This window comes from Carassius carassius, chromosome 44 (genome assembly GCF_963082965.1).
Source record: "Carassius carassius chromosome 44, fCarCar2.1, whole genome shotgun sequence".
Lineage (NCBI taxonomy): Eukaryota > Metazoa > Chordata > Actinopteri > Cypriniformes > Cyprinidae > Carassius > Carassius carassius.
Window position 1 is genome coordinate 7,181,910 of NC_081798.1, and position 17,440 is coordinate 7,199,349.

General features: G+C 35.5%; 1 protein-coding gene across 3 annotated transcripts in view; it reads left to right on the top strand.

The window, feature by feature from the left end:
• LOC132126796 (cadherin-4-like) overlaps nucleotides 1-17,440 on the top strand; it is a 261,279-nt gene that overhangs the window by 170,966 nt on the left and 72,873 nt on the right. For all 3 annotated transcript variants that reach the window (XM_059538304.1, XM_059538305.1, XM_059538303.1), the window contains one exon: nucleotides 13,819-14,045. In XM_059538304.1, coding sequence (XP_059394287.1) covers nucleotides 13,819-14,045 — 227 coding nt within the window. The remainder of the gene's footprint in view (nucleotides 1-13,818; nucleotides 14,046-17,440) is intronic.

Genomic DNA, 17,440 nt, shown 5'->3' on the forward strand with positions numbered 1-17,440 from the left:
CTGTTTCCAGGCTGCAGATGAAATGAGCTGAATGTTAGCAAGCTATTTATGGGCTGATATGAAAGCTTGAAGATGACTGAAAATTGATTCATTTCAATAAGAGCTGGATATATAAGGGGAAATGGTATAATGTCGAAAGAGCCGGGCCCTTCCGTGCGCCAGACTGGCATTGTAAATAAGTCTTTATTTTTAATAAGCTCACATGGTGAAATGGAGGCTAATAAAGTTCACATCAAAATTATGCACTTAAATCATTGGCTTTCCAGTGTAATGCCGTATCGGAGAGAGAATTAGCGGGAAATAGGAAGGGGTCGACTGTGGTTGTGTAAGCCATTAAGTGTGTCAGGTATTATGTCGTGCTTTTCAAGCTTGACAACCTTAGCATTTTTCAGTCTCCCAGAAAACGGATTTTGCTTAGCTCTCTCAGCAGCGTTACCAGCACAGCAATCGTGTCTAATGGATTTTCCAGCTCCGCAACGGCTGAACACACAGAAAAGTTACAGAGAGACTGACAGAGAGGTCATACACGTCCTCCTTAACTTTTTTTCCTTGTGTGTGTGTGTGTGTGTGTGTGTGCTGCAAATGTTTATTTATTAACAGGGAGCTCAGAGGACTTGCCAAAGGGCTCCAGAGCTGATGAGATAGTGTGAGAGGTGAGAAGCCTTGTTGAGGAATATGTGAATGTGGTTTGAGACCACACATGATAAGCCAGTTTGTGTGTAGAGAGTGTGTAGGTGTGTATGTGAGGATCCCTTGCCTTGTTCATTTTGGAGGACTTGCAGGCTAAAACGAAAATCCTTGAAAGCTTGCTCTATAAAAATGGAAATACAGCAGAGTATATGTGCCATAGCATTATTCAAATTGTGCCAAATATGCCCAATAATATCACACTTGCTTTATATTATTATACAAGGTGGCTATCATAAATGGAAATAGTTCACCCAAAAAATGAAAATTGTCATAATTTACTCATATGTTATTCAACACTTGGTGGTTTGTTCTTCTGTAAGACACAAAAGAAGATATTTTGAAGAATGTTGTGGACTGTCCCTTTGAATATCCCTATTCCTATCCATTGACATCCTATTTAGTGAATTTTTTTTTTCAGAAATCTATTTCGTGGATTTTGAATAACTGTTTAATGTAAAGAAACATTTTAGACACTTTTTCAGAAATACTTTTTTTGTCCCAAGAATTTTTTTAGAATTTCCCTGCATATTTGTGCAATTATGCATAATCTATAATGATAAATAATAAACAAACACAGTATACATACATTTACTGTATTATGCAAACAAAAACTTTTATTTTGCATGCGATTAACCATTTGACAGCACTAAATGTTACTGCTTTTACTGTATTTTTAGTCAAACATTGTAATGGTAGTTGTACAAAAACAGCTGAAATGTTTTATTTTTATGTATTTTTTTATTTAAAGTTATAAGAGTTGAGAAGATGATTTTTAGAATCTCTTTAAGCCTGGGAAGCCAATATGATGACAGTTGACTAAAATGAGCTGAATCGCTAATAACCAAGTGCATAATGCATTGCTTGCGCATCTCAAGCTTATTTGCGGCACAACTAAAAGGAAAATAAAAATCAAGACGACAACGGCTGTTTCAAAAGTCAGTGGAGATCCGGAAGGCCTGTAGTGAGCGTGTCCTTTGGAAGGTCAACTTTATGATCAATGGATGAAAAAAAAGGAAATCAGGAACTCACAAAGAGAAGAAAGCAAACATACTGCGCCGCAAAGACGCAAGCATTTGACCTTTAAGGGTTTTTGTTCCGTGGTGAGATCAGAATCTGATAAGGAAAAAAGAAATTTAGCAGTCGTTGCACAGGGAGAAGCCAGAGATAGTCAGACAGTGGAGGCCTGTCACAGCTATTGTGCCATTGCTCTTTGAGAAAACAATGAGTGTCCCTGAGGACCGAGTACGGCCACCTGACACTAAATGGCAAAGGAAGAGATTGCTTTGACAGTAACCTGCAGAGGGAGCAACCTTGAGAGTGTGTGTATTTGCATGTGTGTATGTGAACGTGTAAATTAGACACAGAAAGGTCAGAACTGCTGTCTTATAGCGTTCTTTGAGCTTACAGTCTCAGCGCTCAGCATGCTTTAACAGGCAGAGCGCAGGTGGAAACTATATCTTCGCATGCTGTGTTGTCACCTGTCGTCTTGATCAGGCGAAACCGTCTTTCAGAAGTCCTACAAAAATAGGCCAGGAAACATAATTTCTAATAAATTAATTCATTTTAAGTAAACATGCTCATTTGTTTGTTTATTGCGCTTTTAACTTCGGTTCATCGCTCATTCAGGAAATGAAAATGAGATGTCCTTGATCTCTTTCATTAGTAATTTTTGCTATGTAAATCATCTTTCTGTCAACAAAAAGCTGCTAGAAGCTGTCGGAAAAGACTGATGCAGATGAATGTAATGTTTAGATAAACAGATATGTCTGGAACAGGTCACAGCCACTTCAAACAGTACCTCCAGGAGATAAAATATAGATTCATTTCTAAAAGGTGCGTCATTGACCGTTAAAGAGTGTTCTAGGTCTGGTGAGGGAGGTATTGATTTTCTCTGTCTCTTTCTAAGGTGCTAGACTGAATATTTTAAAAATAAAAGACAACATAATTAAACCGTTTCACACTAGTGTTTTTTCTCTGATGGATCAGATTGTAGTAGCTTGGCTGGACAGATAAACAAATACAAATTCATATCACACTACTCTAGATTCTAGACTGCATGCTGTGGCCGGTGGCACTCGTTTCAAATCTTGAGAAATTGTTTTGTCATTCATTTTTTCATTCTCAGTAGATTACGCATCCTTACTTTCATCAAAATCCCCCATTTCCTTTTATTCGCTAACCATCGGCAATCAAATGAGAGAAATTTGAATCATTTACATTTTGTCAGTTAGCAGACGCTTTTATCCAAAGCAACTACTAACTGAGGACAATAGAAGCAATCAAAACCAACAAAAGAGCAATATGATGACAAGACTTGGTTGGTCTGATGCAGAACAGGTAGCAAGGGTTTTTTTTGTTTGTTTGCTTGTTTGTTTGTTTGTTTGTTTGTTTGTTTATAATAAAAAGAAAATAAGTAGATTGAATAGAAAAATAGAAAGAGAATATTGTACGTAAGTGTCATGTTTTATAATAAATAAAAAGAAAATAAGTAGAATCAAATATTTTTGATGTGAAAACGTGTGTGCAAAAATTATTATTAGCATTGTTTTTCACAATAAATAAATAAATATATATATATATATATATATTTTTTTTTTTTTACTATTTTGGATAGTTTTAAGAAATGCAAGACTTTTTTTTTTGACCACATATTTTGTTTCTTTTCTCAAATTTTTGCATAATTTCTTTAAAGCAGCATTTACCAAACTTTTTGTCTACTGAACTCCTTTGACATTAAGATTAATGATATTCATTTTATTTAAATATGTATATTTTTAATAAGTGTTTTATTTTAATGTTATTTTTTATTGTAGCTTTATTTTGAATTTTATGCTGCTGTGTATTAATTATTCACTGTTCATCAAATCCTGATGCAGTTCCCTTAATCAGATGCAACACCAACACACAGACAACATTTGCAAATAAGTTATGCTGTCAGTGAGTGCAATTCCTTCTTAGTGAATTCATCCCTTAGTATTTTGACTTTCTTTCAACATGTTTCGCCTGTCAGATCCAACAATGAGTCTTTTTTGCTACAAAAATTGTAGATATGTATTGAATGGCAGTTTTCCGTTCAGAGCTGGTAAATCTATGACAGTGGGCACAGATGGAAGATTTAATCATCTGGACATAAGACTACTTACAGTTATGAGTAAAAAGAAATATTTCATGAACAATTGACAGCTTTGGTCCATCTAACAGATTTTTGTGACAGGATTTAGCTGTAACTATGTCAAATACGGATGGGTCGGCATGGTTGTTACACCACTAGTCTGTTAGTAAGATTGATTAGTGTATCTAGATACTTTATAACATATTTTTGCTTTGGTGTTTTTAGTAGTGCTGCTTAAATTGGACAGTGTGCTTAACTTTAGCTGTGAGGAAGTTTGCACGGGAAAAAAAAAACTTTAAATGCATTCCTTTTAAAGAACTGCCATTATTGCCATATACATTTCAATGGACATCGTTGGCCACTGTTGTTGTGTGTTTAAGATAGTGTACTGAGTTCAAAATAGATAAAAATGAGTCTCAGCTGTTTCAAAATATGAGAATGTGTCTTGTTTAAAAGCCCCCTCAGAAACATGGTCCAAACCGGTTCAGACAGCCCATCAACTGGCTAGCTTTGAAAAGATGTTGCTTTGCACACACACAAGTTACAAAGTCAGTTTATTTTGATGAAGGCTGTCAAAGTGTGTTTGTGTGTTTTACCCCGAAACCAAATCTCCAGTCAGCAGATATATATTTTTCAGCATTTTTGTGGTTTTAAGGATTTTTACGCTTCTTTCGAATACGTATTTACTTGTAAGAGTGTGAAAACAAAAAAGACTGGAAAAATGAGGATAGCTATACGACATCCACAGACCTCTGGTAGAAATGATAGCAGCAAATTAAAATTGCTGTTCCATTTAGGGAATTGGGATTACTTGCCTTCAAGAAAGAAAAAGCAAGAAAGTAGAGAGAAATGCTGAGAAAATAAAGTGTTAAAGAGAGATAAAGCTAGGCGGAAGGAAACGCAAATTAAAAGCTTACTAACATCCCAAAACTTCAGTCAGTCCTTCTTGACAGAAGCGTTCTGTGTATTTTATTATTTATCAAATGTGCCTTCTGGGGAAATATTCTGAAGACTATTCAACTCAACAAGGGAACTGTGAATTAGAGAATGCAAGCATCCCAGCCCTCCATTTTCTCTGGCTTTTGTCTTCAGAATGATCACGTGTGTACTTATGTTCTATGAATAAGGATGAGTGGCTTGTCTATGTACATATATATCAAACTCTGTGGCACTCTACAACTTGCATGAATGCGAAAAGCATGTTGAGTCGAATCAGCTGGCTGACTGAGCAGAGCTGCTGCTGTTTGTTTACCTGTAATCTTGTACCTCTGGAGAGGTGATCAACACTAAAGTAGTTTCAGGCTTCTGTAGTGTCCTTGCGTCACACTTTAATGAACGCCTAGAAAAGCCTCAAGGCTGGTGTCTTCACTTCCTTAAAACAAGCCAGGACAAAGGCCTGGAGAGACACCAACAAATGTGTCGCACAAATATGATATGTGATATGGACACCGTGCGGTGTGGTTGTAACCACATACTTTATTTATTTATTTATTTACATTATTAATTTTTTTTAATACATTTTTCTGGGAACCCCCTGGAACCCTCTTGAGGGGGGTCCGTTTGAAAACCTTTGGTCATGACTAATTAAAGTTGGAATGTTCAAGTCTGAAAAGTATCCCAGATGTCCCTTTTTTGCTACTTAAATAGTTATTTAGTTAAATAGTGCTGTTTATCATGTTTTAATTTATGTTGTTTAAATTAGATAGTTTGTTGTAATTAGTGTAAATTGTTTTCTTGCTCCATTTGTTATTGCCACCCTAATTACATTTTGGTTTTGCACTGTTTTTATCTCACTTTTAGAATAAAAACAGGTTCATAATAGATATGTTGCTTTGCGTTATCCACATTATTTTTCAGTTGTAGTACCAACATGTAAACAAAAATTTTGAAAATAGTACCCATTAATGCAGTGAATGCACATTTATAACCTAAATACATGTGGTTAAAGGCAAATCAAGCATGAATCTACTTTTTTTTTCTTTTCTTTTTTTAATGAATGAATGAATGAAGTTTGAATGAATGGCACAAGGTTTTTGGTTGGATGTGATCAGTTGACTGAGCGATTAACTCTGTAATCCGTCCAAGCATTTCAACAGATTCAGTTTCAGCTGATAACTTGGGTTTAATTCAGTCCAGTCTGTGAAATGGATTCAGCCAGTTTATTAAAAAACACCAATTCAAAAGAATGCACCCAATTGGTTGTCAGTGTGACTAATGTTTTTGTAAGAAGCACACACTTTTCTTTCATGCCAATGAGGTGTATTAATCACTTTGACACCTCCGACTGATGTTCATTTCCCATTCTTTTAATTGTTTCCACTTCTCTGGGCTTCCGCACAACTTTATCTCGTGTCCGTTCTATTTTCCTGGGGCCTAAAGCACATCCTTCTATACCATGAGCTTCCAATTCTGAGATAAGAGAAGGCAGAGAGAACTCCAGTGACCAGATTCTCCTCTCCAGATCTAGAGAAGATCAACACTCAATGCCTGAAAACACGGCCATGTCCTTAAGGATCTCACTATCCTTGAGGGGCCTTTTTTTTCTTTTTTCTTTTTATTCAGAAAAATTGCTACAAAATATTATTTTTTATTATTTTTGTTTAATTGTATATTGAAAAAGTTTTATGAACTTAAGACTATCATGTGAATTGATTTTAGTAAATTATGTTAAAATTAGCAGCAACTCAAAATACACTGAGTTCAATTTTATTAGGCTTATTTCATGGACTAACGATGATACTTTTACATTACTAAATCTACAATCTAGTTTAATTAAAAAATATACTATTATTTATCGATATTGTTATTGGTCATGTTAAATGATTTTGTATTTGGAAACAAACATGTTAGTATTGAACCTTATTGTGAAGTGTTACCATATAAAGGCAATATGTTATATTTAAAAAAAAAATACTGTTGTTTTTATACACTAACATTCAAAGATTTGGCTTTTTTATTTTTAAGAAAGGAATAATTCAACAAGAATCATTAAATTGATCAAAAGTGACAGTAAACACTATATATATATATATATATATATATATATATATATATATATATATATATATATATATATATATTAAGTGCTGTTCTTTTGATATTTGTAGCTATATGTGCATCAAGAATTTCTGACGTTTCCAAAAAAAAAAAAAAAAAAAAAAACATAAGCCACACAACTTTGTGCAGATGTTTCCAAATCTGCATATTAAAATGATTTCTGAAGGACCGTGTGACAATGAAGACAATTCAGCTTTGCCATCACAGGAATAGATGACATTTTAAAATATACTCTGATAGAAAACAATTATTTAAAATTGTAATAATATTTTGCTGTATTACTGTTTTATTGTATTAGTAACAGTAGTGTATGTATATAAAGTATACATAAATAAAACATACATCTTTAAAACAGTACTCTTTTCATATAAAGTAGTTTCAGAAGACCTCCAAAGTGCTACTGCTACGTCTTATAGCAGTATCGCACCATATTGCTTCTAAACACCTTATGTTAGCAGAGGAAATGTGTCTACAGGTGTGCAGGTGTTTTTTGTTTGTTTGTTTTTTTACACAGTGGTGGTATTTTAATGAATATATGCTACTTACAGTTGATTGAGTTTGTAATATTAATAATAATAAACTGTAGTGTAGTAATTCCATGACCCTTGCTGAAGTATTGCACATGTGCTTTCAAAGTTTATACTTCTTCAACATAGCACTGCACAATTAAAATCCCCCAGAAACTAGGCTAATTATACTCCAAATATACTGCCACATGGCATCAGGAAAGCTGAGGATGGCTGTTCTTAACATATTAGTTCTCCAGGATGGCTATACGCCACTATATGCAAAAAGCAGGAAAACAACTAGTCATACAGTAGTTGTATTTCAGCCCATTGGCCTGCAGGACTCAGAATAGGTGGTTCAGTTCACAGTTGAGAACTCACTTAAATGTTTTCGTCCTCTGATTTGTGGACAAAGTGTCAAGACCTGTTGATTAAGTTCTACTTGGCATTGTAGGACCTCAGTGATCAAGGCTAAAGAGTAAAAGATGGCTTTCGAGAGCTCTTTCAGAGAGAATCATAAATAATACAGTGCAGATAGATGTGGGGGGTGGTTACAGCATATTTGTATCTCAGGCACCTAGCAGCACCACACAAAAAGTGCTGTGTGCAGAAGTAAAACAAGTGTTTTGGTTCATTTCCACTAATTAGCAGTCCAGCCATGTGGTATTGTGAGTAGGATTTGAAGCATGTCCGATCTCTCTGCCATAGCTTGTTTTCCCAACACAAACTATCCCTCAAACTCCAGACTTATCAATTCGCAACTTGTTAGATTTTGCCATTCCAAAGGGAAATTCACAAAACCGCATATTAAAGTGTTTACTCAACATCCTGAGTGTATAATATGACAGTCACATCTGCGAATGTCATATTACGCACAAACAGTACATTTATATCGTTATGAGACTGTGAAGAGCGGCACAGACTTAAAGTGTTATAACCCACTTCGCTTCATCAAGCATAACCGCCATTGTCAAAAGTGACAGAATGTTTGGGTCAGGGGGGACCCGCGTGAGTGTGTGCCTGGGTTGGTGTGTGTGTGCAAGGGTAACAGTTTGGTGCCCTCACTGTCCCCCTGTCTTTGTGTTGTGCGGGTCCGCTGGTCGTACAGACAGTTCTGTGCCGCCGTACATTATTCCTCCGTCAGTCAAGCGGAACAATGCAGCCCTCTAGTACCAGACCTGAAGACCTTGCCACGTGTATGTGTGTGTATTCACACGCACACATCAGCACTGTGCAGTTGTGAGTGTGTGGATGTCTTTGTGAATGTCATGCCCCTTTTTCCCAGTACTACCTGCAGTGGTGCAGCAGTTGGACCTGATCAGGCATGGGGTAATGGGAAGGACTATCTTTTATTCCTGCAAAGACTTTTAAACGATACCCTTTTTTGGCAGCCACCATTTAGGCAGGAAACATTAAAAAGGATAGTTCACCTAGAAATAAAAACTACTTTCTTATGCCCTCATGTCATTCAGTACTCAATTAGTTGCGCTACTATACAAATGTCTTTTTCAACGTTTTTGAAAGAAGTCTCTTATAATCACCAAGGCTAAATTTAATTTTTTTTATTTCTTTATACTAATCTTGGTTGTCATATTATCTTTCAAAAACAATTCTAATATGCTGATTTGGTGCTCAAGAAACATATAATTTATCAATGTTTAACAACATTGTGCTGTTTAATATTTTTGTGGAAACTGTGCTGCCTTTTTTCAGGATTCTCCATTAAATAAAAATTCAAAATAGCAAAATTTATTTGGAATATTAATACTAACAATATTTTTAACATTATAAATATCTTACTGTCATTTTTGGTCAATTTAATGAGTCCTTGTTGAATAGAAGTATTTATTGTTTCCAAAAAAATAAAAAAAAAAGACACTCAAGAAGCAGTGATATTTAATGTTGGCAAAGTGAATTGTGTTTGCATATTTCTAATGGAAACTGGAAGTTGGAACCAGACATGTGTCAATATCGCCAATAGCCATTAGTATTCATCAAAGCCAGAAAATTCACACTTAATAGCTTGTACCAAAAAAAAAAAAAAAAAAGACACTTCAAATCAAGACACTTCAAAATGAATAAACTAGTTATTTTGTATCAAGTTTGGAAAACAATACAAGTAGACAGATAGATGCTAAAGATAAATCTGCAAAAACACTAGGCTGAGGATGGTTGTGTTTATAATTTAGTTGGGGATCTTATTCCAAAAAGCATTTTATTAGACAAAACAGTGTGTGTAGTACAAGTTGCGCTAGCAATATTTTTGATTCATTTCAAGTGAATTTGCAAGGTAAGGTTTAGGTGTACACTGGCATATAGATGAACCTAATGCTTACAGATATCAAGTAAAAACCACAAATCTCCAGCTTTGATGCTCTTATCCCTCTAAATCCTATCCATATGGCAGGAGTTGTTTTTCCACTTACAGCTGATTCATGGGCTGCTTCATCTTCAGCTCCAGATGACCCCTGCACACCTCTCTTTGTCCAAACACCACCCAGTAAGGCAAAGAGCTTGTTGTAAAGCTCCTGAGTTTGTGATGTTGTTCTGTTTGTGAGCGCAGGGCTGAATGACCTTCAGGGGAGCCTGCAGAGAACATCAAACGCTGCAGCTCTCCTGAACCTCTTTAACCTGTACCGTAGGCCTGAACGTGGAGAGAGGATACACCTCACAGCCACTCAATCCCCACCATCATAGAGTTGCTCCTGGCTATATTTTGTCTTCTCATTTCTGTGCATTCCTCATTCTATCTAGCATTCTGTCTGTCTGTCTATCTGTCCATCTTTATATACATCTAGCCACATACTCATCGGCATACACTCATGCACACTCTTACAGACATGATTATTTAGTTTTTCTTACTCTCATTCTAGCTTCTTGGTCAATATCTCGTCCACATATAGCATCTTCTTACATATTATACTTTGACATTCCAAAATCTGAATTGCAGCTTCAGTAAAGCTGCCTTGTGCAGAAATGTCAATCGTTTATTGATTTTTCTTGTTGTTTTTTATTTATGTGCGCTGCAGTTAAAGCTTCTGACTAGAATGAGAAATTGTAATTGAATATCGTAGTGGATTTTTGTACTTCACATGGACACATTAAAACTTGTTTTGAATTGCTATTCCAAGAACCTCCTACTAAAAGGTATTTTTTATTGGATTTGCAAACTTGCAAATATTATAAGGCTACCAGTGTGTTTTAATAGTGGGGATTTTTCAAAATAGCTGATTCATTCAGGAACAAAATTCGTTTTCAATTTGAATCATTCATTATTAACACTTGTCATTAACATGTGATCTGTAGCTGCATACTCTCAAAATGCACATTAAAAAGACTATTGTAAACACATTTGCATTCACATATCATGTCCGACAAACGGTTCCTACTATTATTATGCAAATTCTTCGCTCAACAAGCTTTACAAAATATACCTGAAACACTCAGTCCCCAGTTGCCTTATATTCTATAAATCCTATTGAAGTGGACAATATTTACAGTAGATTCACTGTGTTCAACTGGTGATCAGATGCTGGTCATCATATGCCAAGTGTAAACAGGAAGTTCGTCAAACAAAACTCAGTGCAGATTGGTGCATAGTCAACCAGTTAGACTGTCGAATAATGCTAGCCTGTTTTTAAATTTAGTATGTATGAGGAGATCAATAAATTGACTTTTCACCTGAAGCTGAGATTTGTTGGCATATGTCTGTACAACCATGTTTTTCTTATGAAAACTAAGAGCAGGACAGAGAGAGTTAGAAGGAATTCTGGTTTGGCATCTTCTTTGGGCTTGTTGTTTTTTTAACAAAACACTTTGAGGCTGACCATTCTTGCGTTCCCATGCCAACATCCCATCCCATAATGAAACGATATCATGCCGGGAAACTCCTGTGAATCCAGTTTTTTTCTTATGCAAACACTTGAGGTTTAGCCTCTGTTTCTTGATCCGCAGGTTTACCCTTGTATGTCAGTTGTGGAGTGACAAAAAGCCTTCAATGACAATAATTAGCTCATTCCATTAAAGCAAATTAGCCTAATTTACAAAAACATTGACTGCCGTTGTTGCTTCACAGAAACATCCATCTCTCTTTTTTTATCATGAGTGTGTTTTTGAATCTTTCCTGCTGGCAGATGTTTTTGTTGGTGCTTAGTAAGGAAGGAGAAACAAATTTAAATGATCAATTTTCCCATCAACAACAGGCTGCAATTAATGTATTCAGACCATTTGTGGAGGTTTCCAAATAGCAAAATCATTTTGATTCTTGATTTAAATTTTCTAGACATTTTTCAGGAGAACTGACAGAGTAAAATGTTATCATTCTCCCAGTAAGATTTACTATGTTTTTCCATTTTGAGCAGAGCTTGTTAAAGTTGGCAGCATGCTTTCATGTGTCAGTGGTTTGGTGCTCATACTGAAAACTGCATATTGGCCTCTTCCCCTCCCATTTGCAATTATTCACCAGATGAAACTCTGGAGTGTTGAGCAAGCCATGCTGCAATTGGTGAAATGGATTCTACGCTTTATTAGCCTGTTGTTTTGGTGCATCTTCTGGCAGGAAGCCGTGTGGTAAATTGGATAGATGGCTTGATAAAAAGCTTGTCGTGCAAGATATTTCATTGCAGAATTATTATATATATATATATATATATATTTTTTTTTTTTTTTTTGCCTGGCACTCTTAACAAGTGACTGGGTCCCACAGTGATTCATGAAATCAATTTGTCTTGTTATCAGTGGGATTGTGGAAGAGAGATAAAATCAGTTGGAACTGATTTTAGTTCCATCTTTCTTTCTTTTCAATCCTGAGGGAAGAAAGAGTTGAGAGAAGCGGCACTCAAATCTATTTGGCACGCTTTGACCCTCTTGTACTGGAAGTCTGCAAAGACTGAACATTGTCGGAACAATATGCAGTTGAAGTGTCCCTAATGCATAGATGAGACTGGGGCTAGTTGTCAAGGTTTTTTTTATTTTATTTTTTATTTTATAAATAATATTATAGCTCTAGTGGTTTTGGTTTAGAACGCCTTCGTCAAAATCATCCTCATGTTCTTAGCTCAAATTTAAATATACCATTTTTGTTTTTACTGTAGAAACTGTAGCTATAGTGTTGGGTCACATATGTTTTAAATGCTGTTTATGGCTTTATATTAAATTAGAAATGCAATAAAAGTGCAAATGAACAGTGGACATTTAAAGAAAACAAAAAGCTTTAATTTATGTGTCTTTACAGAAATTGATTTTCAAAAATGAATTTAAATGAATAGTTCATCATAAAATATATATATATTTGCTTAATATTTACTGTACTCAACCTCAGGCCATCCAAGATGTAGAAATTTAGCATCACATCACTTGCTCACCAATCGATCCTCTGCAGTGAATGGGTGCCATCAGAATGAAACGGCTGATAAAAACATCACAATAATCCTCAAATAACAAATATACAGCTTTTCAGTTTTCACAAGAAGTTCATTTATGGACTGGAGTTGTGTGAATATCGTGATGTTTCATTCTGACGGCACCCATTCACTCCAGAAGATCCATTGTGATGTGCAAGTGATGTAATGCTAAATTTCTCCATATCTGCTCCAGTCAAAATACATCTACATTTTGGCTTGCCTGAGGGTGAGAAAATGTCAATCAAATTTCACCACATTTTCTGGTGAACTCTTCCTTCAACCTGAGAAATATGAACTATTTGTGAAAAGTCCCTGACTCCCATATACATAGAGCAGAAGTGGTCTACTAAAGTTCTATGACCGAACTTCTGGTAAATGTGAATTAGAGCTCAAATTTTTAAACCGTGATTAATCTAGACATGGCACATGGCTCTCTCTCTCACTTGCTTGCTCGCTCACTTTAAGTAGAGCTGAAGCTGTGGAACTTTCCCTCAGGTGTAACTGAACGGACCATCTGCTATTGTTGACCAGAACCCTTTCCAAGCAACCATAGCGGGAGAAAGCATATGATTCACTCATTCTGTTTGCTATCTTCACTTGTTTTAAGAGAAACTGAATTTTTCACACTTCTGTTATTAAGAGAATCCTTTTTTGTATGTACTCTAAATTTTATCGACAAATTATATCTTATGTTCTTATCTTATGCTATTGAATTTAGCCATAGCCCATCATTTATTACATGTATAATTCATTTAATTGATTTGTCTATTGGTCTGTATGTGGCTGAATGAATTATTGAATCAATGACGCCTTGTCCGCCTTAAATGTAATAACTACATTACATTCATACTGTATTTAATGACAATGTTTTATTTAATAAGCAGTCTAGCATAGTAGGGGAGATAGACAATGACAAATGTGTGGGCAACAGCAATGAAACGTTGGCCAAATATAAGATAGCTTTGAACAGTGTTTGCGTCTGGCAGCAATGAGAGTTTCATTGTTATTATTTAATGTTTTTCTTACCCTCTCTTTCTCTCTTTTCTTGCAGTGAAGTTTGAAACCTGTCAACAAATAGAGGAGGTTTCTTTTGAAAGCAGTGACCCAAAGTTCACCGTTCGACCGGATGGCTCTCTTTACGCAGAGCAACATGTGACGAATCTAACTGAACCCATTCAGTTTATGGTGACGGCCAGAGACAGCGCGGGCAAGTATATCTGGGAGACCACTGTTAAACTGGCCCTCGCTGGACACCTGCTATCACCTCCTGTTAACCAGGCAAGGACAAATTATGTGTAATTTATGTCAAATATTATTCCAAAAACATCTGTTTGTGAACAGATTTGTGTTGAGCCACATATGTTATCTTTATATCTTATATATTTAGCTATAGTATTAATAAATGTAATTTTAAATATATTTATGTTAAGTAATTATTTATAAATAAATAAAATAAATAACTTTGTAACTATTTTACTGAAGTTCATTATTTTTTACTGAATTTTTGATCAAATAATGTATGTTGAGCATAAGATACTTTCAAAATAAATTACAAAATCTTAAGACCCCAAACTTTTGAATGGTAGCATGTATACATTTTGTATTTTGGTAGTTTTTTTTTTTTTTTTTTTTTGAGAGTATTGTGAAAAGCTGTGAGTGAGTCTAGCAGGTCAGTAACAGAGTGCATGAAATAATGTGCATTGATTGAGTTCATGGTTTTAGGGGGGTCGTGGGGGGAGATGATGTTCCGTCTCAGTGTAATTATTTGCCAATATAGCACAAGCAAGAACGAGATTCAATAACACAGCAAGATGTTATTACATTTAAGCAATCATCAGAATTTGAAAAGTAGTTTTAGCTTTTAAATTGATTACATTTCGGTTCTCCCTCTCGTGCATGTATGCACAGGCGGCGATGTCACGCGTGGAGCGCTTTTAGAGGGTTTGCACAAGCCCTTGGCAACATGCCAAAAGTCATGATCTGATTATGAAAGTGAATGCTCAAATTTAATTTTTATACAAAAGATGAAAGGAGTAATATTTCATCTAAGTTAACATATCCCCCCACCCCCACCGCCACCCTTTCACACACACACAATTCTGCCACGATGTGTCGTGCTTGGCAAGTATCATTAAACTTTTAATACATGTGGCTGTCATGCTCATGTCCTGTGCTCTGGTGTAGTGCAGATGAGGTGTACAGGCTTTATATAGATGTCTTTCCCACTGGCATCAGACTGTTTCTGCATCCAAAGTGACCTAGAAATGCAAAGCAGAGAGGCAGGGATGCCGGTCCTCTAGGGATCCTGGAGTCTGGTCTGGCGAGCCCTATCCCTGTTTCCCTAACCCCGCACATGTCCTCTCCTTCTGCACGACCATTTAGAGAAATGTTTCCTTGCCAGTTACAGCAGGTTACCGAAGGACAAACGCACATGTGCGCACACACACGAAGCAAGAAGATACATGGGTGTTCTGGAAAATGTGACTCTTTGCAACTCTCTGACCTAGTTGAGACCATAAATAATTAATGAAAAAATTATCAAAATAAAAATGAAGTAGTTTGGCTCTGAGTATTTCAGCATTAAGGCATGTTTGATCTGTTTATGTGCCAGAATTTCATCTGTCTTGTCTCGAATTCCTGGCAGATGTGATTTACATGAACTAATTATCCTCAAATAACTCAATGAATTACCAAAAAGCAGAGTGTAGGATCAATTTGACAAAGTAAGGGAGGATATTATGAACCTTAACAGTTTGGCTTGTGTCCAGTATACTGTCTACAACTGCTTCTTTTTTCTGCATCATGGTCAAGCAGAATAAAAAATTTGATTATTTCTATATTATTATTTTTTATTAATCTAATTATTAATTTTACATACTGTATGTACATATTTTTATTATTTATATACACATTTTATACATCTATATAATAATAATAATTATTATAATAACTGTTAGCATTATGTTGTTGTTGTTTTACATGATGCCATGATAATGCTATTATTTTAAATTGGTAATACATAAATACCATGGTATCTGAATATGATAATCATGGCATGTAATAAAAGTACCATGGTTTTACCATCATAGTACCATTTTAGTAAGGGTTTCCATGCATCAAATGACTTGTGCTGATAGGAAGTTTGACCTCACGTAAGACAATAGAGATTTATTTCTTACTTTTCTATACATTTATGTAATCTATTTTGGCCTCTTGACTTGAAAGACGTACGTAGCGCTTAGGAAAATTAGCATAGAAATTAGCACTTAAGATCAGCACCATCTTAAACGAACTACTCACATACAGAAATGCCCATACACACACACAACCACACAGCCATGACTCATTTGCCATAAAAGTAATTAAAACAAGGCGTCTCATTTATAAAGTAAGCTAGTCTTTTGTTACTTTGATGTAGCAGAGATGCTTTGAAAGAAAGACATTGATATGGAAGCTAGCTATTATCAAATGTGTATAAATAAAGATACCCCTCAGTAGGTTACATGTAGTTCAGTATAAACTTTCATGGCATTTGCCTGGCTGATGTGGCTTTTATTTGTTTGATCCATGTGCAGCTTTCATTCTCGAATATTCTGTTGTATCTCCTTCTGGGCTGAAAAGTTCCAACCAATGCTTTAGAGTTCAGCACAACAGTGCAGTTTCTTTGTCCCCCAACATGTTTTATTGAGCAAAGTTTCTATGCTTTTGGATGGTTCAGCTCTAAAAATACCCAGGACTGTTCTTTGGCTGGCATTTAGCTCAATATGAGCCTCATCTGCCCCTGAGCTGGAGTTTGGAATTCATGTGTGTTGGGAATTATGTTCAGCGGCCATTACTGCAGGTCTGGTTTCCTCTCAACTATATGAATTCATATGAACAAAAAGTCAGAAACTAAACTGATTTTAAGTTAAGATTTAAGCACAACATAACACAATATTTTGTTTATGTTTGAAGAGTCATTTGTTCAGTATTTGAAAACAGTAAGTTTAAAATTACATCATAGTTCACACATCATAATTTATGTTTTCGATCAACTAAAAAGAACTGGTTCAATCGTTCAGGAATTGGAGTTCACAGATTATTTTATATGTGTTTGATTCAATAAAAAACTTTGTTTGTGAATGGAACCACACTGTTCACGCTGTATGTTTTTGAATCCATACTGGCTCAAAAGATTCATTTATTTGTTTGGTTCAATATAATATAACCTACCCATAAACATCCCTGTATGGCCTATAATCTTACATTGATGACGTTTTTTGGGGCCCAAGGTCACGCAGTAGTGATTCATTTTGCGCAGTAGGGATTATAAATCCTGCCACAATTCCCGCAGACCCAATCGCAAGCTCAAATAATTAATTAAAAGCAAACTTATTTGAAAAACACACACTTGAACATAAATCAGCGTGATAAGAACTGCTTAAAATGAAGGAAACCATCTTCGTAAAAAAGTATTTGAAGAGTAATTTTGATTATTTCATTTGGCTTACATCCTATTCGTTCAATTGGAGAGGGTGGGGTTTATGACCTATACTACTGCTAGCCACCAGATGGCGATCAATTTTTTTTTGATTCTTTTTTTTAGGATCTATGTGGTACGCTTGATTTCATCCTGTAGATTCAGTAGTGATATATTTGTTATAAAAAAGACCCTAATGCCACCTAGCTGACAC